This window comes from Rattus norvegicus, chromosome 6 (assembly GCF_036323735.1).
Source record: "Rattus norvegicus strain BN/NHsdMcwi chromosome 6, GRCr8, whole genome shotgun sequence".
In the NCBI taxonomy this organism is placed as follows: domain Eukaryota; kingdom Metazoa; phylum Chordata; class Mammalia; order Rodentia; family Muridae; genus Rattus; species Rattus norvegicus.
Window position 1 is genome coordinate 33,934,232 of NC_086024.1, and position 25,877 is coordinate 33,960,108.

At 50.3% G+C, this 25,877-nt stretch overlaps 1 protein-coding gene across 7 annotated transcripts in view; it reads right to left on the reverse strand.

Annotated features, from left to right (window-relative positions):
• Klhl29 (kelch-like family member 29) overlaps positions 1–25,877 on the reverse strand; it is a 304,134-nt gene that overhangs the window by 128,310 nt on the left and 149,947 nt on the right. For all 7 annotated transcript variants that reach the window (NM_001106713.3, XM_017594072.3, XM_006239857.5 and 4 more), the window contains one exon: positions 8,798–9,127. In NM_001106713.3, the coding sequence (NP_001100183.1) occupies positions 8,798–9,082 (285 nt within the window). In that variant the 5' untranslated portion in view covers positions 9,083–9,127. The remainder of the gene's footprint in view (positions 1–8,797; positions 9,128–25,877) is intronic.

The window sequence follows — 25,877 nt, forward strand, 5'->3', positions numbered from 1 at the left end:
AGACCCAGCTACATAGCCTCCTCCTCCTCTTGGTGCTGACGGCTACACAGTATTCACTTACTTTCTCCAGGAAGCAGAGGAGGGGTGTGTGATACATCCTGGTGCCCTGCCCACACGCCTGGCCCAGTTCTCAGGGCTCCTTATTTACCAGAGGAAAATGAAGTTCTGATCCATGGATTCCAGAGAGGGGAAGTCACAACACAAGTCAACACACCATGTTTCCCTCACTGATGGAGGGGACTCTGTGGGGCCAGTGGAGAAGAAATGACACCTAAGTGTCAGAAGCCATCCTGGTATTTGTTTCCCTGGGTTATTTTTGGCCCTGCAGACAGCTCCCTGTAACAAATGGGCTGGGCTCTGAAAGTTCATTCGTGCTTTGGCTGTTTAGATTTTGCAACATTGTTTCCCTTTGAAAAAACCAAATGTGACAAATGGCGATGAGACTTCCAGGTTAGTCCTCCAAAGCCCATTTGACCCGTAATGTAGTTAAAATGCTGTCCTCGTGCAGTGAGGGGAAAAAAAAAAGTTTAATTGCAATGTAATTAAATGAAACACTGAGCGTTATAACTGAATGAGAAGTAGATCTGTGTGGATCTTGAAGGATGCTATTCCCAAAATCCTGCTGGGAGAAGGGGCCATGTTGGGAGAATGGGGGAGAATGTATCAGATCCACTCTATCAGGGGAAAGTGGCATCAGACTCTGAATCTGAGGCTGTTGAACATTTGTGTCACGTTGCTAGCTGGCCTTCCTGACTTCCCTCTCCTCCCAAAATCTTCCTGAAAGAATGTTTCCCTCTGTGAGTTTCCATGCGGACAAGCCCATGAAGGGCATCTCCTTCGGGTGGTTTTTATTTTAATTTAAAATCAGCAGGCTAGGAATGGAGGTACATGCCTGTAATTCTTAGCTCTTGGGTGGCCGAGGCAAGAAAACCGCGGTGACTTTGAGGCCAGTCTGAACCACACAGAGACTCAGGCTAGCCTGGGGTTCAGACTGAGACCCTATCTCAACAAACAAACAACTGAACAAACATCAAAACAAATAAAAAGAAAGAAAAGAAACCAACCAACTGAAACAGTAGCAACATCATCATCCCCATACTGGGAGGTTAGCATTTAGGTAGGTTTGTCCATGTCCCAGGGACAGAAGTATCCCTGTGTCTCTCTAACCCTGGGGACAGTGACTGGGTCAAATATGGCCTTCAGGATAAGGGGAAAAATCTTGGCCCAGTTGTGGGTTCATGTGGTAAATGCTCCTTTAAGGTCTGTCCCCTAGAAGCCAAGGGATCAGGCTGATTCTTAGCAGCATAGCTCCTTCTGTGTGTCTGACACCTCTTCAGCAGTGTCCTGTGTAGGAAGGACGTAACATTGGGACGTCTAAGTCCTGAGGGACTTAGCTTGACACCCTATCTCAGGCAAGGTGGTGGGAATATTAAGTAGATTCTAGCTTTCTGCCCGGGGCAGAAAAAGCCTTAACCAGAAGCTAGAGGGCAGATAACCTTGCCTAAATAAATGTGTTGGGCAGTTGAGAAAGAGACATGGAAGGCTTCTGGGACAACCCTTCCCGTCATAAAATAACAGTCTAAACAGGAAGCTATGGAAGTGCCTGTAGCTCTCCACAACTGGTGGCTTCTGGTAGAAGTGTGGGAGGGAGAAGACTCAGCTCTATTTAAGGGGCAGGCCACTGAGAGTTTGACCATGCACCAGTGAGTACGTAGATAGCACAAATTGAATTCCTTTTCATTTTCATTTTCATTTTGGCGGCAGTGTGTGTGTGTGTGTGTGTGTGTGTGTGTGTGTGTGTGTGTGTCACATATGTAGTAGGGCAGACATGGAAAGACTGGGAAGTGAGTGTGATCAGTGTGTATGATAAGAGATTCCCAAAGGATCGATAAAAATGTTGACAAAAATAAAATGTGCTGGGGACTTAGGTTACGTCATGAAAGTGATCACCAGTCAGTATCTAGGATGCCTACTTCTTGTAACAGTAACATGATTCCATAGTCTTTCTCCCTCTTTCTTGGACTCTGGCTTTGACCGATGATGGGGTTTTAGCTCCACATCAAGGCTAGAACAGCACCTGGGCATTAGCCTTGACTTCTTGCTGCTTTTAAAAACCCAAAGCACCCTGTGAACGAGGCTGAGCCAGACGGATGGAAGTCATGCCGAGAACCAGGTCCCTGGCTTGACCAACCACAAGGCATAGATAGAGGGGCAGGGCAACCTCATCACTGGAACCCAGCTGAGCCAGCTGTAGCGGTACCCTCAAACTTGTCGGGAGATCAAGCCACAAAGTCTAAAAGTCATTGTTATGAAGCAAAACTAACGTATACACCCTACGACTCTTGTCTGTTGTGCCTCCACTTTGTAATTCCTCTCCGCCTTTTGTCCTGACTTATCTTTTAGAAATGTGGTAAAACACACCTTCTTTAGTCAAAAACTGAAGTTCAACCACTTAGGTTTGCCCTCTCCAAAAGGCAGTCTTGAAATGGGTGTTTTGGAGAGGTGACATTTCTCATTTCTGTACACACTTTTGTGACTGACAGATGGGTTTTAAGTCGATGAAGATACAATCCACAGTGTAAACGTGACTCAAGGTGCAGGCAGAAGCCATTAGCTCGGTACTAACACGCGCAAGCTGTCTCACTATGCTTTATCTGACCCGATAATTTATCACGAGGGAAATCAAGACTACTTGTTGGTGGATCAAGCCATGGCCTTGGGGCTGAAAATCACCCACAGTCAGGAAATGAGCTACGAAAAGGGTTGGAGCTGCTCTCCCAAGTACACTGCTCTGTAGCCTTGATTTCTAACATGAATACAAGGGACAGGAGACCTGAAAGGGCTTCTCCATCATCATTCCCAGATCCTAGAACTGCAGGATAGCAGGGGTTGTACATTAGGCTTGATGGTTGCTCCCACGACGTCTATGGGGACCCCAGGTCATCCCCCTCAAGAGAAGCATTCCCTGGGAAGCTGAGGTGTACCCCTGGGCAGACACATTTTTTATGTTTCCAAGCCCGACAGCCCCCGGTGCTCATAAATGTCAAGCCCTAGGTGCTTGGTACTCTGAACGCCGATTTCCCAGCCCTTCTAAGCTTTCCTCAGGCTTCCAACACAGGCGACTCTGCTGTTTCTTAGCCAGATTTATGTTCAAAGGCTGAGCTCCAAGGGGTGATGGGAATGTCTCAGCCTGAATGCCCCTGACCACAAGGAAAAAGAGGTCCTCATACATTTATTTTGCAGGCATCTGTGAGGATTTCCAGTTTATTCTTTCAGTAACAGAATTGCATTTTATGAAGCCGTCCCTTTTCTGTCAGGCAGGTTTGCGGAGAATAATTTAAATTTCACGCAGCAGCAACTGCAGGGCATTGGTGCCTCCCTTGCGTTCGAACAAACAGGCCTGGCATGGGGCCATGCTTCCCCCAGTGCCCAGACAGCCAGTGGGAGTAGGAATGTGGTACTGGCCCAGCTCCTCAGGTTCATCTCCTGCCACATCAGAGGGGGACAGGGCAGCTCTTCAATCTCCAAGCAACAATCACTAGGCTGATTGTCCCCAGATGAAGAGCTTTTCAGACCCACTTCCTAGTTGTCCCCGCCTCCCTGCTCTGTGTGCGTGTGTGTGTGTGAGTGTGAGTGTGTGTGAGTGAGTGTGTGAGTGAGTGTGTGTGAGTGTGAGTGTGTGTATGAGTATGTGTGTGAGTGTGTGAGTGTATGTGAGTGTGTGTGAGTGTGTGAGTGTGTGTGTGTGAGTGAGTGTATGTGTGTGAGTGTATGTGTGTGTGAGTGTGAGTGTATGTGTGTGTGTGAATGTGTGTGAGTATGAGTGTATGAGTATGTATGTGAGTGTGAGTGAGTGTGAGTGTGTGTATGAGTGTGTGAGTGTGTGTGAGTGTGTGTGAGTGTATGTGTGTGTGAGTGTGTGTGTGAGTGTGTGTGAGTGTATGAGTATGTGTGTGTGTGTGAGTGTGTGTGTGTGTGAGTGAGTGTGTGTGAGTGTGAGTGTGTGTATGAGTATGTGTGAGTGTATGTGTGTGTGAGTGTATGTGTGAGTGTGTGTGAGTGTGTGAGTGTGTGTGTGAGTGTATGTGTGTGTGAGTGTGTGTGTGAGTGCGTGTGTGTGAGTGTGTGTCAGTGTGAGTGTGTGTGTATGAGTATGTGTGTGAGTGTGTGTATGTGTGTGAGTGTGTGTGAGAGTGAGTATATGTGTGTGTGAGTGTGAGTGTATGTGTGAGTGTGTATGTGTGAGTGTATGTGTGTGTGAGTGTGAGTGAGTGTGTGTGTGAGTGTATGTGTGTGAGTGTGTGTGAGTGTGCGTGCGTGCGTGTAGATACATACAGAGGTCAGATGTGGACATGAGGTGTCTTCCTCCATCCTTCTTCACCTTGTTTTCCTCACTGAACCTAAAGCCCCTTCATTTAGCTAGACTGGCTGGCCATACAGTAAGCCCCAGGGACACACCTGTCCTTGCCCACCTAACACTGTGGTCACAGGCATGTGCTGCACACCTGGCCTTTCATGTGGGTGCTAGGGAAACTCTGGTCCACAGTAGGCATTTTATCAACCGAACTATCTTCCCAGCCCTAGAGTGAACTTTGATTGAATGCTTTCTCAGTGGCTCGTATCCTCCTGGAGTTTTCTACACATATTAATTTACATAACCCTTATGTTAAAGATACTGTTATCATTTTCACTTTGTAGACACAGAACCGGAAGCCCCACTTGCTAATGGCAGGATTCAATTCCAGTCTGTCTAATCCAGAGGCTCTTGCCAGTCTGTGCAGTGAGAGGTGACGTAATCTTTGACTTAACATTCTCCCCTTCTACGACATGAGAAGCAAAACGTGCCCACTTTCTGGCCTGAAATTCAGAATTGACGGTCACTAGGTGGACTCATGATGGCAAAGCCCTGTCATTCTCTTGCAATCAAGGTTTCCATGGTGAATAGATGCTGCTATGCAGCCTGGGGTGGAGAAAGCTGGCCCAGGCTGGTTCCGGCTTGGGAAATAGTTACATTGTATTTTCTCTGGGCTTCACTAGTCTTAGATGCAAAATTAGGGCAGGTGGTCTCCAAGAAAGCTCTCCTCCAGCTCTAGCTACTCATGCATGCCCTGGAGGTTTGAGGGCAATGCCTATGTGTTGGGGGAGAGGTAGGGCATAGCCTGCTAGACCCTCCTGCTATCTCAGTAGCCCAGGAGTCTGTGTTTACTCAACTGGCCTTTCATCAAAATAGGCAGGGACTTGTTAGGCCACTGGCAACTGAAGACACAGAAAAGTCAAATCAGGCCCGAAGGTAGCCATGACAGAAAGCATTGTCGTCATCTTGCTACCTAGTCTCTGGGAGCATGAATGTCTTTCCAGATAAGAGTCCAGAGCCTCAGTCCTAGCTGAGGAGGGGCAGACCCTAGCACTGGACATAGAGAGTGGCAGGGTGCCCTGAGTACCAGAGCTTGGAATGTTCAATCTGCTTCCTATCTGACAACAAAAGGATGTCCCCAAAGGCCTGAGAGCTGCCCCTTGTCTCTGAGTCAGCATGCTGGGTTCCTAGGGGTGGTCCTGGCTCACGGGCAGTGGCACTGGTGTTTTACACCCACAGCCAGGTCAGTGACTTCAAGCAGCTTCCACACACTCAGGGGTAGCAGGAATTTAGTCCTGCTCTGATTGTAGTGGTGCTCCCTGCTTCCCTCACCCTCTGGGATGGTGGGATCTATACTTTCCTTTGAGGAAAGAGCCCTCTGGGCTGATAAAAAGCTTTTACATCCTCTGCCTCAATCACCTGCTTGCCAGGTATGCGGATTCAGTTTCAAGTTGGGGCCAAGAAGCCGCTGTCCTTTTCCATCGCCTCTTCTCTTTCTTCTCCCCTCCCAGCTCTAGTCTTACTTCCTGGTCACCTTGAACCCCAAACACTTAAACAATTTCCTTCTCCACCTGCTCAGGGCTCCGGCTTTTGCGCTTCATCTGAAGAGATCCCTGTACCACTTTTTTTTCCTAGGTGACAGTAGAAGTGAGCACCTCTCCTCACAGTAGGACAGCCTTGTTCTTCCAGGCTCAGTGCCTGATGGCACCGGCGAAGGGGTGACCTCATTGTCTAGAGGATGAAGCACCAATTAGCACCTGTTCTATTCCGAGCACTTTCTGAGGAATTCTGTGCATAAGGGTCCTCGTAGTGAGTCTGGTAATCAGGCACTAATCCTGGAACAGGGGCCCAGAGGGGCCAGGCAATTTATCCAGCATCACTCAGCAAGAGGTTGATTGGAATTAGAATCTAGACAGTCTTTGAAGTCTCCTTTTATCTACTCCACCAAGAACTCCAATAGGTGAGACGCTGACTTGTAGGCTCACACATTCACTTATACACTGGCCTATGATTTCCCCAATGACAAGAGCCAGCTCTTTAGTGGCCGCTTGGTGAAGATCTCACTGGTTGACCAGGGAAACTACTGGTTGACACCGGGGTTTGGCCTGGGTGTCAACTGATGTGATCAAGGCATAAAGGTAGACACACAGGCTAGAGGACAGGCATCTGGGCCAGCAGCAGCAAGGTCAGGATAACAGGAGGCATCACCGCCTTAGACAGCGTGGCTCTCAACCTTCCTAATGCTGCCTGTGACCCTTTAAATCAGCCCTTCATGTTGTGGTGACTCCCAGCCACAAAATTATGTTCGTTGCCACCTCATAACTGTAATTTTGCTACTGTTGTGAATCACAATGTAGATATCTGATAGACGGAATGCCTGATAATGTGACCCCCGCGAAAGGCGCGACCCACAGGTTAAGAACAGCTGGCTTACATCTAAGACCAGGGCCCTCGGCAGAAACCACTATGGGCAGCTACCTTGCTACTGTCTGATGCTTTCCCTGCACACAGTTCTCTAGCAACCCCAAGAACTAGGGCCCTGACCAGACCCTAACTGAAACCTACAAGTATGGACCTGAGCTGAGCTGCTCACAGCAGAGATTGCAGTTGGTCTCCATGCTGTCACGCACCATAGAGCTGGCCTTCAGGTCTGAACTTTGGTCCTTTTTCCCACTACTGGTTGGCTCCTGGCTCAGCCCTTGTCCCAGCTGTGGTTTTCTGTCTGTGGTTTGCTCTTTACCTCTCCTATGGCTGTGGTTTGGGGTCTGGCTAGAGAGAAGGGCTAGCGAATATGCTGAGCTATTTCGGAGAAAATCAGGTGCAGAGGCAGGGTATCCCTTCAGAGAGCCATGGGCACTGTCTTTTACCTGGCAGAAGCCTAGGTTATATCCCCAGAAGCAGCTCAGTACTGGCTCAAAGGTACTCATCCTGAAGGGATGGAAGTCTTCAAACGGACCTGCAGGTCCAGCCTCTCTCACCTGGAGCCCTGGCTGTTGGCGCCAGAGGCCGCCATTCTCCAGATGGCGAACAGCTGGCCTCGACGATCGCCTGCCAGATGTGGCCAGCTGGGCTGGCAAGCAGGCCGTCCTGGATAGAGGTCACCAATTCAGAGTGGCCAGGGCCTGGTGCCCAGGACGGGAATGTGTTTGGCTGGCCTGGGGAAGTGTGCTTGGGTCATCCTCCATCTCTGCTCCTGTCTAGTGTTACTTCCTTGCCTGCCTTGGTGGGGTGGTGTTTTCATAACAGGAAAATAAAATCAATAAGACACTGCAGCAAGATGTCAGTGTGCTGCAAGCTGGTCTCCAATAGCTCCATTGTCTCGGGTCTCCGCCGGGCTCTGCGGCCAGCAGTGCTGTTATTAATGGGAAGCAGGGCTGAAAGGGAGTTTTGAAAATTGCAGAGACAAAAGCACAGAGCACCTGGAGAGCATCGTCCACCACCACAGCTACCTCACAATGGCCAGCCTGGGGCTTCCCGCCTTTAATTTCTCCTGCAACCTTTATGAGAGCAGGAAAAGAAAAGCGTGCGCGCACGCACGCGGCACACACAGACACACTCATACGCACGCACACACGCAGGCCCTGAGAGGGCCCCTGGGAAGTGGTTCTGAATGGCTGGCAGAGGCAAAGGCAGCCTGCAGAGCCTCGGCTTGGCTGAGGGGAGTGAAGGGATGACTGTGTTTCTTGCCTTGGCCACCAGCTGTCCCTCTGTGGCTCAGTCTGCCTGAAGGGCTCTGCACAACATACAAGGCGGCGGGTGGGGGTGTGGGGGTGTCTCAGAGTCCCTCAGTTCAGCCCAAAGCCAGCCAAGAACCTTGGGGACATTAATTTCCACATTCCATTTTATACAGGCTGGCTTCTGCCTCTATTCCCGAGGAACTCTTAACACCCCCATAACCCTCCAGAAAGCAGAATCATTACGGGTGCTAATAACCTGCAGTCATTGGTGGAATGAATTCTGGGTCCCTACAGCAGCAGCTCCTGTAACTACTACGTCTGGGGACTCTCGGCAATCTGACAGGCTTGTTGTGAGGCTCTCAGGGAGTGTAGACATGAGAAAACCCACCATGGTGATGACGCCATAATGGGCTCTCGACCCCGTGTGGCTAGTATGGCTGCAAACTCCAGCCACTGATGACCCCCGGGGGCCTTATGTTTTTAGTTCTCCTATTTTGGTAGATGAGGACTGCCAAGTTGGCGACACCCCTTCCTCACTCAAGCAGGAGCTTTTAATCAGCAAAGCGTGTGGTGCTGGCACCTGCTGGTCTTCCTACAAGTTGGTTACAGATAGACTGTCTGGTAAACAAAAAGGCCATTAGCCTTCAGAAACAACTGCATGCACTCCGCGGAGGCCATGGCCCTCTGGACAAAGACCGGGGGACAAGTGCTGTCCTGGGCCTGGGCTGCTGCCTGGCCCCCTCCCAGAGAGGATAGCAGGTCTTACCTTGGTGGTGACAGCGGAGGCCGAGCTGGCCACAAGACTGGTGATAGCTTCACTGTTGCCGGTCGTGCAGGGAGCAGGCGCTGTGGCGGGTGTGGGCAGCCGGGAGGGTACCACGGGCAGCGGCAGGAGGCCCGGCCGTGCGCTGAGACTGCTGGCTGTGCCTCCACCGGCACCGGAGGTGACGCTGCAGACGCTGGTGGCCCCATGGGTCCCATTGACACTCCACTCACGGCGGTCCCAGCCCACGCGGTAATCTCTTTCGAAGCGGCTATGGTGCCTGGACATCTCGGTGGGCCGTGGCAGCTTCTCACAGGGAACCAGAGCCCGGACCTGTCAGCAGAGAACACAGGAGGGTGGTTTAAGCAAAGAGTACCTCTGCCTAACCATAGGGAGGTGGCCACCACCATTAGCATGTGTTCGGCCCCTGCTCTGGGTCCAGAAATGGGTTTTCAAATACTGGCCAGCTTCAGAGTTTCAGCAAGTTGGTGAGTCCTCCGTCTTTTATCAGCCCCACTTCTCAGCTGATGAAGGATTGGTTGTTCACGAGCACACTGCTGAACGCAGTAAGCAGGATTTGAACCCACTCACACTCTGCCATGACTCCCCACCCTGAGCGACAAGAGGTGTACATACATCTTTGTCATGGCGGGGGCAGCATTCCCCCCCACTGTGACAGAAGACCTCTGACTGCAATCCTCCAAGCACAGGTCACAGGACCCACGTGTGCACTCACTGTACAGTGGACACAGCCTTGACTAAAACCTCACTTATTCCATACAGTACCCATGAGGTGGGAATGCACGTTTGGTCCCCAGTTTATAGACAAGGAGACTCACAGAGAATAAGTGATCCCCGCTGAGGGCAGGGCACTAACAGGTAAATAAAAGGTCACGATGTCTCCGAAAGATGTTAGCTTCCGGGGTTCTGGTCCTCCCTCAAAACCCCAACCTTAGGATTCAGTGCCACACTTCTGGGACCTGGGTAGTCTGGCCTCCACTCCCTGCATCTCCCACGCGGCTTCCCGAGTGTCTGAACAGAAGGCCTTTCAGGGTTGTCATGGAGACTAGACGCACCATGGTATGGGAAGGGCCTTCTGAGTCACCGAGAACTGTATTTTGCTGAGCATCTCCGAGATAGCGCTGGCTCCTACTCTCACAGGGACCAGTTATGCCAGTCAGGAAAGACACAAGGCTGGGTGGGGAGAGGCAAGGGCCGAGGGGAGAAGGCATGGTAGAGACAAGTGGTTAAAGGTGAGGGTTTGCTCTACACTTCCCGCCCACAGTCCTGGGTGTGGCTTAAGAATGTCTCCGGGAGGCTTGATCCTATCCCATTTGCCATCTACCTCCAGTCTATGTTATAGGCTTGCATCTTCCATGCTGCCTAGCCCAGTTCTGAAGCGGCTGGCTACCAGAAGGGCCACTTATTTTTAAGAGGTCTATAAAACCCGAGCCTCCTCTGGTCTTTGCATATCTGCTGTCCTTGCCCAGAGCTTGTGTTTGGGAGTCAGAGGCTGTACCCAGCTCAGGAAACATGCAGCCATGTTCTGCTTACGTGGTGGCCCAGCTCTGGGAGTCGTTCTGTAAGGTGCACTGGAAGAGACTAAGCGCAGTCTGGGCTGAACCTACCCCAACCTGTGGCAGAGATGACTGCTACCTTGGAGGATGGATGTCGGTTCCCTGCCCAGTTCATCATTGTGCATCCAGATTTATAAAGTGTCACGAAAATTCATTTAAAATATTGACTCAGCATTGCACAGTGAAAAAAAAGATTGCTCTCCACCCCCCGGCCATCCCTCACATTTTCCACTGGAGGTTTATGGGGGAGTGGTCTAGACTCCGTTCTATTTTCTTGACCCCTGTTTGCCCCGGAACCTGCTCCCCTATGGTCCATATGTGCCCACCCCAGGGGAACGTGCTCTTGCTCAGAACACAGATGGCTGTTTGTTAAACACAATGCATGGATATGTCATTCCTTACGTTCTTTCACATCGTGTACCATCGACCTTTCTCTTTTGGGGTTCATCCCTGCTCCCCAGCTGTAGAACCAGCTCTCCTTGGATGATCTCACCTAACAGCTCCTCTTTCTCTGTGCCACTCATAGCTACTTTCTCAGTATGTCTCTTCCCTGAGCCTGCCCTGTACCATCTATCTGCACTCCAGTTTCCTAAAGGCCACTTGTCCACAACTGAGCACAATTCAGCCTAAATGCCCTAATGCCCTAAATGTCTCTGCCTCAGAGACAGCCATCTTGTCACAGTGGCAACTGAGATCCTATTATCCCATAGGCTGTTAAATCTGGCCCCATCTACTTACTGGCCACTTCCCCTATGTAATCTTTCCATAGGGTCTCCCCAGGCTTCACAGGCAAGCCTAGAATTTGCTGTCGCTGAGGCTGACCCGTTTTAAAAGCAGAGATCCCGTTACAATTTGTTACTTTTCCATGAATAAGGCCCATCCTTTAGATTAAGCCTCTAACTCCCCCTGATGGCTCAGAAGATACTGGAGAGTCTGGACTGGCCCACTGTTCTAGAATCTTCTCTTACTCCCAATGCACAGGCAATGCCCATCCATCCAATATGCAGCATCTGGCATGAAGCCACCTCCAGTACTTATTCTTTTGTAACTGACCATTTCCACACATCTGTGTGGAAGGGGGAGACCTCAGACATTAATCCTGTAGTCTCTGGACTGGCAATTCGGAGGCATTACATTAAAACAATGGCCTAGCTTTCTAGCCAGTAGGACTTGAGCCTCCAGGGGCAGTTCTGTAGGTTAGTCTGCATTTTGGGGGCACACTGGACCCCATAACTTGGGCTCTTGTCTCCCCGATTTTGCCCACCAAGGGCCAGCGTCTCAGGTTTTTGCTTCCCTCGGCTGGGTCCTGAGTGGGCGGAGTCTACGCCATGTATCTGCCACACCATGCTCTGGGTTCTCATTCTAAGCACCCAGGAAGATCTCTCTCGCCTTGGTTGTTGACTCATCTGGATCTGGCAGACAAAAAGTGTGGGTAGGCAACGAAGATGGCTTCCAGACTTGGCTAAATAAAAATATTTTCTTCTTTTGGACTAGCAAGCTAGCTCAGTGAGTAAAGGTACCCGCTGCCAAGCCTGAAGACCTGGACTCCGTCCCTGGGTCTCCTTTGGTGGGAAGAGAGAAATGACTCCAGAGAGTTATCCTCTGACCCCCACAGTTGTGCCACAGCACGTGTGAGCATGGGTATGTGCTTGTGCCCAAATACATAAATAATTAAAAATATTAAGATTTTTTTTAAAAAAAAATACACGTATGTACATGCTCATATGGGTGAGTTTGAGGGCCCATGAAAGAATGACTTCACATCTTGTCTTCAGGGATGGCAGCTCCCTCTACTGAACAGGGCCCCTCATTCGGCTGAAGAAGCTCACCACGAGGCTAGACTCTTCAGGCAGCAAGGGAGCGTCCACCTCCCCAGCAATGGGATTACAAGGGAGCGAGTCCACGCTCAGCAGGATTGAATTTAGGTCTTCTTTTGAAGACCAATCGAATTCCACCATCTCCTTAGCTCCCACCCCCCAAACATTTCCCATGACTCCCTAGTTTCCTCTGCCACCTGTCAGCTTTGGAAGTCACACCTTCCCGAAAGTGCAGCTGTTCCCTGACAGAGGCCGCCCTGACTGCGCCAGGCTTCACGTGACACAAATCTGTATCAGGTCCGTTTGTTGAGAGCGGCAGTCTGCTTGTTACTTCAGCAAAACCTCATCTAGCTAGACCGATGCGTTCCGTCAGCCCCTACCTTTCCACAGAGCAACACAGCCTCATAGAGTGGCAGGGAAATCATTTCCTCTCAGGGAGCATAGAGGTTTGGGGAGGTCAGGACCCCTGTACCAAGGTGTGTCTCCAGGCATCTGAGCAACCTGGGATCAGGTCAAAGGGATGTCTTTGGATGTGGCTAGCTGCTTATCCCCGGGGGCCACGCGCTGGGCCCCATAGTTCTAGTGTCTAAGAGGAAAAACAAGACCCACAATCCACACCTCCTACAGTCCCCAGCCTTTTGCCACCCCTTTTCAGTCTCCTTCAAATGCCAGGGAGGAGGTGGAGACTCAGGCAGCTGGAGGCCACACAATCTGGTTTCAGTCTCATTAAGTGTATTCAAAACAAAGGTCAACTATTTGCATGCAAGCACTCGGGTCAGACCTCATTCCTTAGTTTAATTTCCCCTTTCAAACCAATGAACGAAACATGGTGCAGTGTACTCCGAGCCAGTCGGCAGAGGGCCAGCTCCAGAGGTGGCAATGTAAGTATTTCCTGCTGGGCACGGAGCCAGCGTGTCACAGAGGTCTCATGTGCACACGCACGTGTACCTGAATGGTACTGCAGGAAGCACAGGAAGTGCCTGAGCCGAGGAAGAAGGCCCCGAATGGACACACGGTACCTCAGACCAGACTGGTTAAGCAATTCCAGACAAAACACAGAAAAATGCTTCCTTGTTGAAAGAGTGCCCTTTCCTGGCAGGGTGCCTGTGCAGTGGTGGAACCTGGCACGGGGCCCTGAACCAAGAAGGGAGGGTGTGAGCAGCCGATGCTGCCTTGCCTGCCTGTGGTGTGGAGGGGACAGTCTGCAGAGGATCCAGCCCTTATGCCTGGGTGAGGGAGCCTTGCCAGCACCTGTTTATGTGACACACATCTGTGATGAAATGCTTGAGGCAGAGCGGCACAGTGTCAGCAGTGGAGAGGCTGGGGTGACATGACCAGGGCTTTGAGTCCAGCCCTGGCTACACAGGGAGTTCAAAGCCAGCCAAGGCTGTAGCTTGAGACCTTACCTTGAAAGGAAGGAACGGAGCTGGAGAGTCTAAGAAATCGTCTATCAGTCAGTGGAGGACGCTCGCACAGAGATCCAGGTCGGAGACCATGGTTTGTTCACGCCCCAGGTTAATTCCGAATGCTCACTGACAAACATGGAATCCGTGACCTTGGCTCTGGATCTTGTTCGAGACAAAACTCTTTCCCCACTTAAGTACTGTCCTTGAATTATCCCAGGTATGCTGAGCCAGGAGAGGAGGGAAGAAGGCCAGACCACTTTCTGGGGTGAGGCATAGATACGTATAAATACGTACGCTTCGTATTTATAGACTCTATGGCTCCAGAACAAGCATGCACCTCCATGATTTTGCCTGTGTATCTTTATAGCACTGTATCAGTGGACACCCCACTGGTTGCTTCTCAGGACTCCATCCAGTTCAGGACTTGGAACCTGGGCTCTGCGCACAGCTCAGGGAGCTGGGTCAGGCCTTCGGTTTTCTTTCCACTCTCTTCTTCTCGATCCCCTCTCCTTCCCTAAGGAAGAAGACTCCTTATAGCATCACAGAGAATAGGAAGAAGCTCTGCTCTGAAAATGTGGTCACTGCTAGCAATCCAGCCCCTAGTCTATCACTAACTGCCTGTGCTACCGTATCTCGCGCACAGAAGCACACCAAATGTGAGCACGAAGTCTCACCAACCAGTTCTTAGGAACTCGGGGAGGTAAAATGTAGCTACCCCATAAGTCAGTACAAAGGCCACCTTTTGGGTATCATTAGCATGAAGAGGGCCTTCTCTCTTCCACTGACCCTTACTTGGTGAGGGCAAAGGGCTGTTCTGCTTCTTCAGGTAAGTGCACTGCTTGACTTGGTGGCTCCATGAATCCACCTCCTTCCAGGCTCCCCATTCACTGGGAGTGGATAGAAACAAGTAGTTTGCTTCCTGATGACCAGTGGGACTAAGCCCTCACTGTGCCCAATACTACCAGAAGCCAGAGCGTCTGAAACATCCAGGAATGGAGGAGGAAGGGCCAGTCTTTGCTCCGTGCCCTTTTCCTGAAGGAGACACCAGCTATCATTAAGGATCAAATTGAGGAAATCGAAGTGACCGCAGTCCCTCACTTCGACCCTCCCCAAATCACTTGTCACCTGGTCCTAGGACCCTCCTACCCCGGCTGCTCTCCAACATTGGAAAACCAGTCCCTTTCCCTGAACTGTGGCGAGAGTTGAGAAATGTATCTTGTGGAACTCTGCCTTTGAGAAAGAGCCCATCATTGGAGGATGGTCCTAGCCATAGTTAAGGTAGGGAGGATAGGCCCGATGCCTCAAGGGCAGCAGGAACTGGCAGGCTCTTGCACTGAGTTCACAGGAAACTGTCAATCTTGAGGCTGAGTGAATGGCTGGTGTCTGCAAATGCACACAGACACTAAGACCTCCTGTGCAAGGCATCTGGGAAACCTTAGGGTGGTCTCGCCCAGGGCCACAGGAAGGCAACAGATTGCTAATAGGAGGAAAGTGATCTTTAGCTAAAGTCCGTGATATTGGGAATAGTGGCCCTAGTCCTAAGAGCTGCCTTGATGGATGAACTTCTCCCTGTAGCCTAGAGAGGACCACAATAGTTCTGAGAAGGCCTGGGAGGCAAAGAATGGACATCACAGAGGAATCAGCTGACATCCATACTCAGCCCTGGTGCCCAGCCATTGATTTCTTAGCAGCTGATGACTGGGCTCCGCCTCCTGGACACTTGTTAGACACTTGCTAGATACCAGATCAGCAGCTCTGCTACACAGATTTGCCTGGAAAGCCTGCATCATGAATTATTCATGAGTAAATAATTAAGGATTGCCATGTGTCACTGTGTGTGTGTGTGTGTGTGTGTGTGTGTGTGTGGTGTTGCCTATATAGGGTTGGAGCCCAGAGAGTAGTATCTCTTGAGTTCTGGGTACTGGCCCCTTAAAATCCTGTTCGGGACCAGTATGCTGTGTCTACTTGAATACACAAGCAGGATAGCTGTGGTCTGTGTCCGGTGGCTCACTGTGTTTTCTGGATGTCAGCGCCGGCCCTCACATATTAACATTCGTGGTGTATACACACTGCACACAGGATCACAGGTGGCTAATGACCCTTTCCTCGTTCTTATCATTAAGACACGCAGAAGGAGTGGGCTGCTGGCTGCGAGAGCCCTGAAGGCGTGATTAATCCACGGGAAGGCAGGGGAGCCCTTGCTGCCTCCAGACTCGGGGAGCCGAGGTGGCTGGCTGAGGAATGAGCCATGGACGTCCAGCCCGATTGGAAAATGGATGATTGCCTCATTTGGGGGAGACGTGCTGCCAAGTCAATTGGAACAGCCTGTGCCCATCTTTATTATTTCCGTCCTTTTCGCTGCATCTTTTAGCTTTTCTTCTGGAGCAAAACATTACCCAGCAGCCAGAGCACCATCTTGTCAAATGCAACACAAAGGAATTCTCTGGGTGCCTTTTAAGGAGCCAGGTTGGCCACAGCTTGGTGTGGATGTTGGTGGGAGCTGAGAACGCCCCTGGAAAATGCCTTCGTACTTCCTCGAAGTACTTTCAATTCACCTAGGGAGGAGACCCTCGTGCCCACTAAGCAACTCCAGTCACTAAAAGATTCATGTATGTGGGCCTCATCTTGCTCCCTCCGGCTTCCTCTGGCCAGGCCTCTATTCACAGAGCCAGAGTCTCGACAACCAGGCGTATACCTCAGGGATGGACTGGCATGCCCTACTCCCCGCATGGGTTCTGGCACCACCCCTGCGGTCAGAACTGCTTCTGCTGCTTCCTTCATCACGGCTGATAGGGCATCCAAGGGCAGGGACCAAGAGAGTCCAGACCTAAGTGACAAGTGCTCTTTATCATGGAGCACTGGGGAGGGCAGAGACAAGGTTTAGAGATGAGGGAGGCACCTGGTGCCAAGATTTGGGCGTGCCTTGCTCTTGGGGTCCACTTCCACTTACAAAGCCTGGACAGGGGTAACCCCAGATTGTGTGTTATGAGCAAGGCTCCAGTCTTGGCCCTGGACTCCACACCAAGGTTGACATGTTCCCCAGGGAGAGCAGGATTCTACATGGACATGAGTCATGGGGTCACATGTAGATGTCTACCTGGGACAGGTGACACACTCAAATCCTCTGTATGAACAAAAGCTGAGACAACTCTAGATTACTCAGCCTCCCTCACCCCTCTGAGGGGGAGGGAACTTGAGGGGCAGTGGCCTTTTTAGTTCTTTTACTTAAAATAGCAAAGCTCAAGATAAACCACATATGGTATTGCTGTCATATGTAACCTGTGTTCTGAAAGAGATTTTTTCTTTCCCCATGCCTTGCCCAGTTAAGACATTGACACCCCCCACCCCCCACCCCCTCCATGAGACCTCACCCACTAAGACCCCATCTGGACAATGGTTAGCTTAGTACCAGGCTAGAAAGGCTCACCCTTTCCCTGAGGCTCAGTATCCAGGAGGTTCCAGTAAACCTTACTATAGGTTACAAGATCTGGACCTATCTAAGCAGCCTCCCTTAGACCCCTGAGGTTGGGGGCAGAGGGCAGTGGAGAGGGGAGCAGGGGATGCCACACATCCAATTAGAAACCAGAGCTGTGACCTGTGACCTCTTGTCTACTCCCGGACCCCAGGTGGCAGGAGTCTCTGCAATAGAGAGTTTCAGAGCATTGTCTTCGTTATTTAAAGATGAGCAGAGCCCGTTTTCTCCAAAGCCAGCAAATCCTACAACATCTTCCTGACCCCAGCCCATCCAGAAAACTGAGAGCTTTCTCAGTAGCAGGTGGTAGATGAGACAGCAAGTAGGAGGGAACCCTGTGTTAAATACCCATCGGGTTACTATGACAGTAACCTGGCCTTATGGACACATATCTGTGACTCCCCCTTAAAGGGCGTTAGTCTTTTAAATTGGTATGAGATAAATGATCGGACACAGCTGACACAGAAGGAGATACAAATATTTAGTGTATAGACCTTGATGTGATTGGATGTGTACCCCAGAAGCTACCAGGAAAACCACAAAAGTGGCTGTCACCTTCAAATGCCCATTCTGACTGCTCCCCCTTTCTTCCTTTTGTGGTAAGCACTTGTAAACCAGGAGGTGCTGCTCAAAGGCTACACAGATCTCAGGTATGCAGAAGGAAAGAAAGTGTGGTGACTCAAAGGGTCCTATCACAGGTGACAAGCCACAGTGCATTCGAACTGTCTTCTGCCTGTGCTTGGAGGGGACTCAAAAAACCGCCCCCCCCCCAATACAAGCTTATTACAAAGCCATCACGTTTTCTCCACAGCCTCTCGGATAATGGAGGTAGGGTAGCATTCACTTTGGGATTTTGTAAGTGAGGAAGAGGGAGAAGCCTATGGCTGGAGACAGGGCCTCTCGGTCCTCTTTCAAAGAGGTGGTGGTGGTGGTGGTGGTGGTGGTGGTGGTGGTGGTGGTGGTGGTGGTGGTGGAGGCAGAAGCTCCTGTGAGTTTGGGACCAGCCTGGTCTACAGACTGAGTTTCAAGATGGCCAGTGCCACACACAGAAATCCTGCCTCGAAAAACCAAGAAGAGAAACAGAACATAGCGGAAGAAAGAGCTCTCACTAGCACCGCTTCTCAGACTGTGTTTTAACAGTTTGTAGGTAGGATACACCAGCCTATGAATCATTTGGCTTTGCCAGCCAGGATTCAGCCCTGAGGCTGGGCTTTCAGTACTCTGGATGGCCCCGTGGAGTTGGGGAGAGCAGAGGTATTTTTGGGAAAACCCGCATTCCATAATTACAGGGCTTAATGTATGACCCAAAATGACAAATGTTCAAAATGCTTTTCTGATGATAGGTTTGAAGGAAAAATGCCACGGATTCCCTTTTTTTTTTTTTTTTTTTCTGGGCCCAATTTCTCATTAAAAAAAAAAAAAAAAAAGCAATCTCCTTGTCTGGGAGAGGTTGTATCCATGTATCCAGTGCCGGCTTCAAATGAGCGATATTGAAAGAGCGGTCTTTCTCGTCCCCTCCCTTCCTCTGTGCACCTTCGGTTTGCGAGATTCTGGCTGTGGGTTTTGATGTAGTAGTGATTTTTTCCCCCCCAAAAGCATACATGATTCAGAGACTTTTCTCACGGGACTAATTGACTAGGCATTTGTGCTATCGCTTCTGGTGTAAATCATTATAATGGTGATAATGAAAAATAAAAAAGATATTGGAAATGACAGTTAGCAACATAATATCAGCATAAACCGAGGGAAGAGGGGAGGCTCGGATAAATTAGACGCTTGTAAACACCAGGATCGATGAGGGAGCTATGGCGGGTCTGGGAGGATTAACTAGTGTTCTCATTAGGAATAACCATCTTGGCTCCTTCTGGTTCGTGTTCTTGTGGCTCTGTAGAGGATAGAAGTCCTGAAATTGGATCCCTGGTCCCCCCCGCCCCCGCAGTCTTGCAAAGCCCTGACATAGAGGTCTTCAGAGCGGAATTCTGCAGTTGGTTCTGTTCTCTGAGTGGGTCCTCCTACTTGCTCCTGGCTGCCTCTCGGGCAGGCCTGATTATTCCGAGTCTTGGAGAATTGACTAACTCAACACGCTAGCGCTCCACAGGAAATGGTGTCCATCAGTGACCCGGGCTGATGAATGGATCCTACTCGGTGCCTGGAACCAGACCCAGCAGCCAGTTGCAGAGAGAGAAAGACGGATGCGCGTGCTCTATTTGGCTGCCAAAAATGCTCTCGCAATTTGCTTTCTTCTAGACAAGAGTCTATTCAAAAGTCTATTTGGAAACATTAGGGAACAGCCGTCACATGGCCGGCAGATCATACTGCCTATGACAGGATATTATCTTCCTTGGGAAAGACTCGACTGCTCTTTTATTTCACCGAGTAACTAGCGTCTGGGCTGATGGCTGCAGAATTGCTCCTAGGACTGGGGACATTAAAGTCCCTATCCGGAGTGAATACGGAACAGACAGCTACTCTAGCACGCAGGATTTACCAGAGCTAGGTGCACGTGCTTGGTTCTCTAGGCTCCTCTCTCTGGTGGGACCTGGGATGGAGGTGTCCTGCTTACACAAATCCTTCCTGGCTAATGTGGTTTTCTCTTCTGTGAGGTGGAACCTTGTACCCTTTCCCTCCCATTCAAATCCCTACGCATGCTCCTCCGGGTGAGCTTACCCACTGCCCCTTTCTAGCCTAACCCCCTGGAGGCACGGCTCTCTTTCTTCCCCATCACATTTGGCTCACTCAAAGACACCAAGAGGCAGGTAAGAGCAGGATCCCACTGGTTCCCGTCTGCAGAGGGATACTGCTACTTAGAAACACGGCGTAGACAGAAGGCAGAAGACCTTTATGGCTCTGAGGAGGTAGCAGCCAGCCTCAGCCAGACCAAGGCAGTTGAGCTGGAGTCTGTTCACACTGGAGAGGAGACTATGTCTTCCTTAGGGCTGCACGTGAGTGAATACAGGCAGTGTGGCTGGGGACAGAAGCCCTAGCTTTGCCCGTCAGTCATGTACCCTGATAAGATCTCTCTCCTGAACAAATGACCCCCATTGGCTTTAGGAACCCAAGGGCCCCATGGTTCCTCAGGGTCTGTAATGAGTCTCAAGGGAAAAGAGCTTGGGGCCACATGGGAGAGATTTATGTATTTTGTCCTGGCCATTGACCACCTGTTTTCTCCACCCTGTGACCGATCTCCACACCAACACCAAGCCTCTCTCAGGCCACACAGTCTCTGTCTTTGTTTAGAAGCCATCACCCTGGTATATTTGCCTACGATTTTTCCTTGTCTCGACTTTATGTCCATGTTTTTAATTAAATTAAAAAAAATGCAGTGGCTGAGAGCAGGGGGCAGCCTGTTGCGAGGTTGAGTTCTATCACCACCGAAGCATGCAAACGAGGCGGCCTTCGTTGACAAGTTCACATCTCCAGTGCGGAGCTGGCTGTTTGAACAGCTTGTGTGCAGTAATTGAAACATAGATTTTTGTTGCCTTTCTGTTTATTTTTAGATTAACCAAGCAGGGATACTTGGTTTCTCGGCTGCCATTTGGACCCCGTCGGGCAGCCCAGGACTGCTGGCCCGGTGTATGCTAACATCCTGTGTCCTCAGGGTCTTCTGGATTTTCCTGTCTGACTCCGAGCAGAAGTGGCCTTCCACCGCGATCATCGTTCTGACCCAGGGCTCCAGACAAGGAAGCCGAGGAAGGAGGGCTGCCCCCACGTCCAGGCTTCTGAAGCCTCCTTTGCTTTGCTCGGATTTCAGAGCATCTCTGGGAGACGGGGTGAGCAGAGACCAGGTCTCTCTTCTACTCTTTTCAACCTGGTGCTGACCCACAAAGAGACCAGGAGCATCCACTCATGCCTGGGACAAGAGAACTAAAATAGAGCAAGACCCAAAGCTCAGAAAGAAGATTCAAGCAGAGCCTTCTCCGGCCATTTTTAAGGGTTCCTTTAAATTTTAAATCTATCACTCTTTTTTTTTTTTAAATGATATAGCCTCGACTAGCCTTAGCCTCAGCAACACCTTACTTTATTTTCCGGCATGTGTTCTACTAAAGGCACTAAGTTTCCGTCAACCCCGATAAGGCTGTAATGAATATTTGACAGTGAACATCTTAGCAGGTCAGCAGGGGCCCTGCTGGAGGGCAGCCTTTGTCCAGGACACCTGGGTATGGCTGGCCACTGGGGCAAAGGGAAAGATGGCTTGGTCACTCACTCACCGGTTCCTTGATTATTTCTTGTCATTGGCCAAAGCAAGTCACACGGCTGTGACTGACTTGACATTAAGGAATATGACCCTACCACATCTGGGACCTTTGTCTTTAGTCCAGCAGAGCTGCCACACCATTGAAGGCAGAGGGTCTCACCTCATGGCCCTCAGGGTGCCACCCTGGCATACTGCAGAAGCTTCATTGAGCTGCCCTGGCCTGTGGGAGGGGTGTGAATGAAAAGGAACTCTGACTGTGTTCTTCCCTCAAGGTATCTCGACCTATAACCCCTGCACTGTTTGGGCCTTACTGATTACCCAGCCTGTGAGGATGGTGATGCCAGGCCTCCCTAGCTCTCACCCTATGACACAATGGTTACGGAGCCAGTCCTTTACCCAGCTTGACTCAGTAGATGTCAGCAGCTGTCAGATTTTTTTCTTCTGTCTCCCATTGCTTACATCTCAATGCACCCTGTCTGACCCAAACTATTCTTGGGGTAACTAGTGGGCACCCCAGTCACCATAGCTGGTGCTGCTGTAACTATAGCTACCTCAGAAAGCCAACATGAACTGAACCGAAAGCAAGCTATGGCTGGCATTGAACTATGGGCCCAACATTGCATCAGCCCCTTCTTCAGAGGGCCAAACCTCCGGTGGTGGGGGTGGGGGTGCTTTTGTTAAACTGAGGCATGGAGAGGCTTATATACTTAAAGGCTTGAAGGATCAAATGCTGTGGTGAGTAGTAATAGGCAGGAGCTCCTCCCGTGGGGAAGGGCACACACCTATATTCCCTCCAAACTCTGTTCTCAGCATCCTTTATTTTTTTGTACTTCTTAACTATTATTTCTTCTTTATTTTTTCTCCCCCCCCTACATCTTTTTCCCCCGCTCTGTAGCCCAGGCTGGCTATACTTAGCCAGGGTTTGCCTGGAGCTTGTGATCTTTCTGTCTTGGCCTCTGGAGATCATAGGCACACCTTACCATGCACGATCAACCTCTGGGGGAATTCTGAGGGGCCCTAAAGTTGCCAATCCCTCTTTTTCAGCGGGGGCCTCTTCATGTTCAGCCTGTTCCTCAGTTGAGAGTCCTGCATAGAGGCCTTAGTTAACGCCCTGCTGTGATCAAGTCCACCCTGACTTTCCACTTCTCTTCTAAGAGCCTGGTGATTCTATGATTCTCTGTGTCCCCATCCTGTGTCCCCTAACCTTTCTGGCCCTCACTCCATAGGGTCCTATATGTCTCATCACATGCCACACTCTGAAGTCATATGACATTGCCAACTCTGCCAGTTTTTTAAGGGATAGTCCTGGGTACAGCCTCATTCACAAACCCATCCAGAACTACCTGTGTGCAGATCTAGGGTCTCCTGAATGCAAGAGAACCAAGCCCCGTAGAGAACTGGGAATGTAAGGTCAGGGCCACTGAGTCTGATCTGGGGAACTACAAACAAGCCAATAGGCTCAACTGCCTGTGGTAGGCCCTGGAATGAGGAGGTGACCCTCTGTTCTTGGCTTAGCCTGTCTCCACCTGCGTATACAGCAGTCCGTTTACAGCCAGAAGTCATGGCTTACAGAGCAGGGCTCGTCCAGGTGTTTAATGAGTTCAACACAGGTGCTTCAGACATTGGGCTTTGGATGGGAGGGTGTCCACAAGGCACCCTCAGGATGACCTAGGAGCTAGTAGTGTCCTTTCTGTAGAAGAAGAAGAAGATGCTGGGCCTGCTTCCCTATTCCCAGACACATAGGAAGTGACTCAACTTACGGGAGCAGTGTGTTCTGGTCTACTCACTCAGATATTCCATGGTCCTCATGGTATATCCCCACAGAAAGGGGAGATTTCATGATGACATCAGCAGGGAGCCCTCCCACTCTTTTTCTTGCCGTCCTGTTCCACACCCCTGACCTTTGCTGGTATCCTTCTCCTGACCTGGTGCTGCTCTCTGCTGTGTGTTTCATACCAGAGCAAGATGATGAAGGCAGAACAGGCAGGGAGCATTTACAGGACAGTGCTTACACGCACACCAGCCAAGAGGAATCTGTTACAGCACGAGGGAGAATTTTACATTTTATGGAGGGGCAAACTAAGGCTCTGAGATTAGAAGACTGGTCCCCGGCGGCCACGAAGGAGCAAATGTTGGTTCCAGGAAGAAAGCTCAGCTCCGCACTGGGTCTCTTTCTACACCCTCTTGGGGGTCACCGAATCTTGCCGCAGCTCCCTGCTTGCCTGGCTTGCAGACCTGCAACCCTCTGACAAACATGCTCTTTATAGATCAAGCCCATGGCTCACAGCTGTGGGTGACCTCGAGACTCCAATCATGTTTCTCATTGACCTCTACCTTGGCCACCCTCACCTGAGCCTCTCACCAGGATTTCTGCTGGTCTTCTAACCGGTCTCCCTCCATCCTGCACACATCTTCCATAACACAGCCATGTGCGAGTTAGACCATCTCATGCTCCCCAAGTCCTGCAGTGGTTCCCAAACCCTTAAAGCTTCAAAAGCCTGTGGTGCCCACTTTCTCATCTCAACCTTCTGCTCCCTCGCCAATTCTCCTCCGGCAGACTGGACTCCTCCAGGTTTCCCAGCACAGAACCCTTCTTGCCTTAAGACTCCATACAGCATACTAATCCTCTGCCGGTTAGCCAGATGGTTAGCGCTGTCATTTCCTTCAAGCCCCTTTCTCAGATCAGTGAGGCCTTTCCCGGTCATTCTATTTATTTTGTTTCTTTTATGAGATAAACATCTCTGTATCATGTAGCTCAGGATAGCCTTGAACTGTATTGCTGAGGCCAACCTTGAACTACTGGTCCTTCTGCCTCTGAGATGACAGGCAGGTGTCACTGTATTGACTTGACCAAAGTTATTCGGCTAGAAAGCGGCAGACGGGACCTGCACAAAGGCAGTGAAACCCTTGAGTTCTCTCACTATGATCCCTGACATCTCTGTTCCCTGTGTGTCAGGGCTCAAACAGTCCCTGGCACCTCGGAGGGATCAGTAAAAATGGTGAATGAATGCTGTAATTCTACACCACGATGCCCCACTGCCCATCTCCTCTGACAGAAGCAGATAGGCTGGCCAGACTTTCTGCTGTCTCTCCTTGCTCATCCCAGTCACCAGACTGCCCACCTCTGATGGGAGCAGTCATAGTCAAGGAACGTGAAAGGAAGATTCTCCCTGGAGTCTCATAGTGGCTCTTTTTGATCTTGATCATAGAGCAGAGTCAATCCAAGTTGGACAGAACATGTACTTTTGAGCTGGGCCTAAGGCTCACCAGGTACATTCAGGCTTCTACTCAACCGTTCCTGTGTCCTAGAAAGTCTGAGACCCAGGGTCTGGGTGTTAACACCGCTAGCACCCCAACCATCCAGCCCTAATGCAAGGGTACAAGGACACTGTGAGGATCCTTCTCTCCCCGGGGCACACACATCCATTGTGCAATTCTTTCTAGGACAAGGACTTCGGCGGACATTTATTAAAACACAAGTACACCCACTAAGTCGCCCTGAAGCTCTAGACATTCCCCCAAACCAATGAAGCAGCTTGTAGGTGCTGTCTGATTTTTAATCAGCTTGCTCTCTCCCCATCTAGAAGGTCTAATGAAATGTTACACTGCGAGGAACACGGAAATAAGGAACTTCAGAGGTGAGGGATGTGTATTTAAATTTCTTGCTTTGGTCTATTATTTGCATACACCTCAAGAGATGAACCAGTAGGGGAGAGACAAGAAAAATAACAAAATCTGCCTGTCTACTGGGGGCCAGGCATCCCACCTGAAGAATGACTGCATTTTACCTTTTACTCTTGCAAGCAGCAGATGTGCGTGTCTATGCACATGTACACCTACTGTGCATACACACACACCTATAACCTCACATCCACACACACTCTGTGTTGCTACGTCACCATCTCTAAGATAGAGGCCACCAGAAGCTCTATGTTCCTGTCCTCCTCTATCTTGAGGACATGTGCGAGCCCAGCTTTGTTTTTGCCTGGGGTTATGCTCATGTGTGTAGGTGAATTGGGTCCCCCAGCCCCACCCCTGGGCTTGGCTAGTTAAAGGCAAGTGTGTTGCCTTTCTTCTTTTCCCCTGATCATTGCAGAGAAGAATGACAGGGACAAACCACAGCAGGAGCCTTGGTCCCTGTTGGGCTCCCAGTACATTACCTCTCATCAGCCCACCCAAAACTGTGACCTGGGAAAGAAATAAGAAGCCGTTACAGCTCTGGGTTGGTGTCCTAGTGGCTAACCTGTACCAACTCAGACAAGCTTGATTTTAATGTATCAGGTGGAAAAAAACCACAGATCCGGAGTTAGAAGTCACTTGCCCAAGGTCACAAAAACCCCCGAATTCATTTAAATAAATGCTATGTTAACTAGACCTGGTTCCACCTGAAGCGTCCCAGATACATTCTTTATAAAGCTGTTTTTAGTCCATTTTCCAAGTTCAATCCCTTCGGGCTGAGCAACTCGTAGGTGGGTCAGGTGGGGAACAGTGAAGATGCAGTCAGGAATGTTCCTGCAAGACCTGTCCTTTCTCTGACTCCACTTTGGGGAGAAAAGCAGGAAGGACAGAGGCTGGATGCTGGCTCCCTGGGGACAGGCTCCTTCCAAATGCTGACA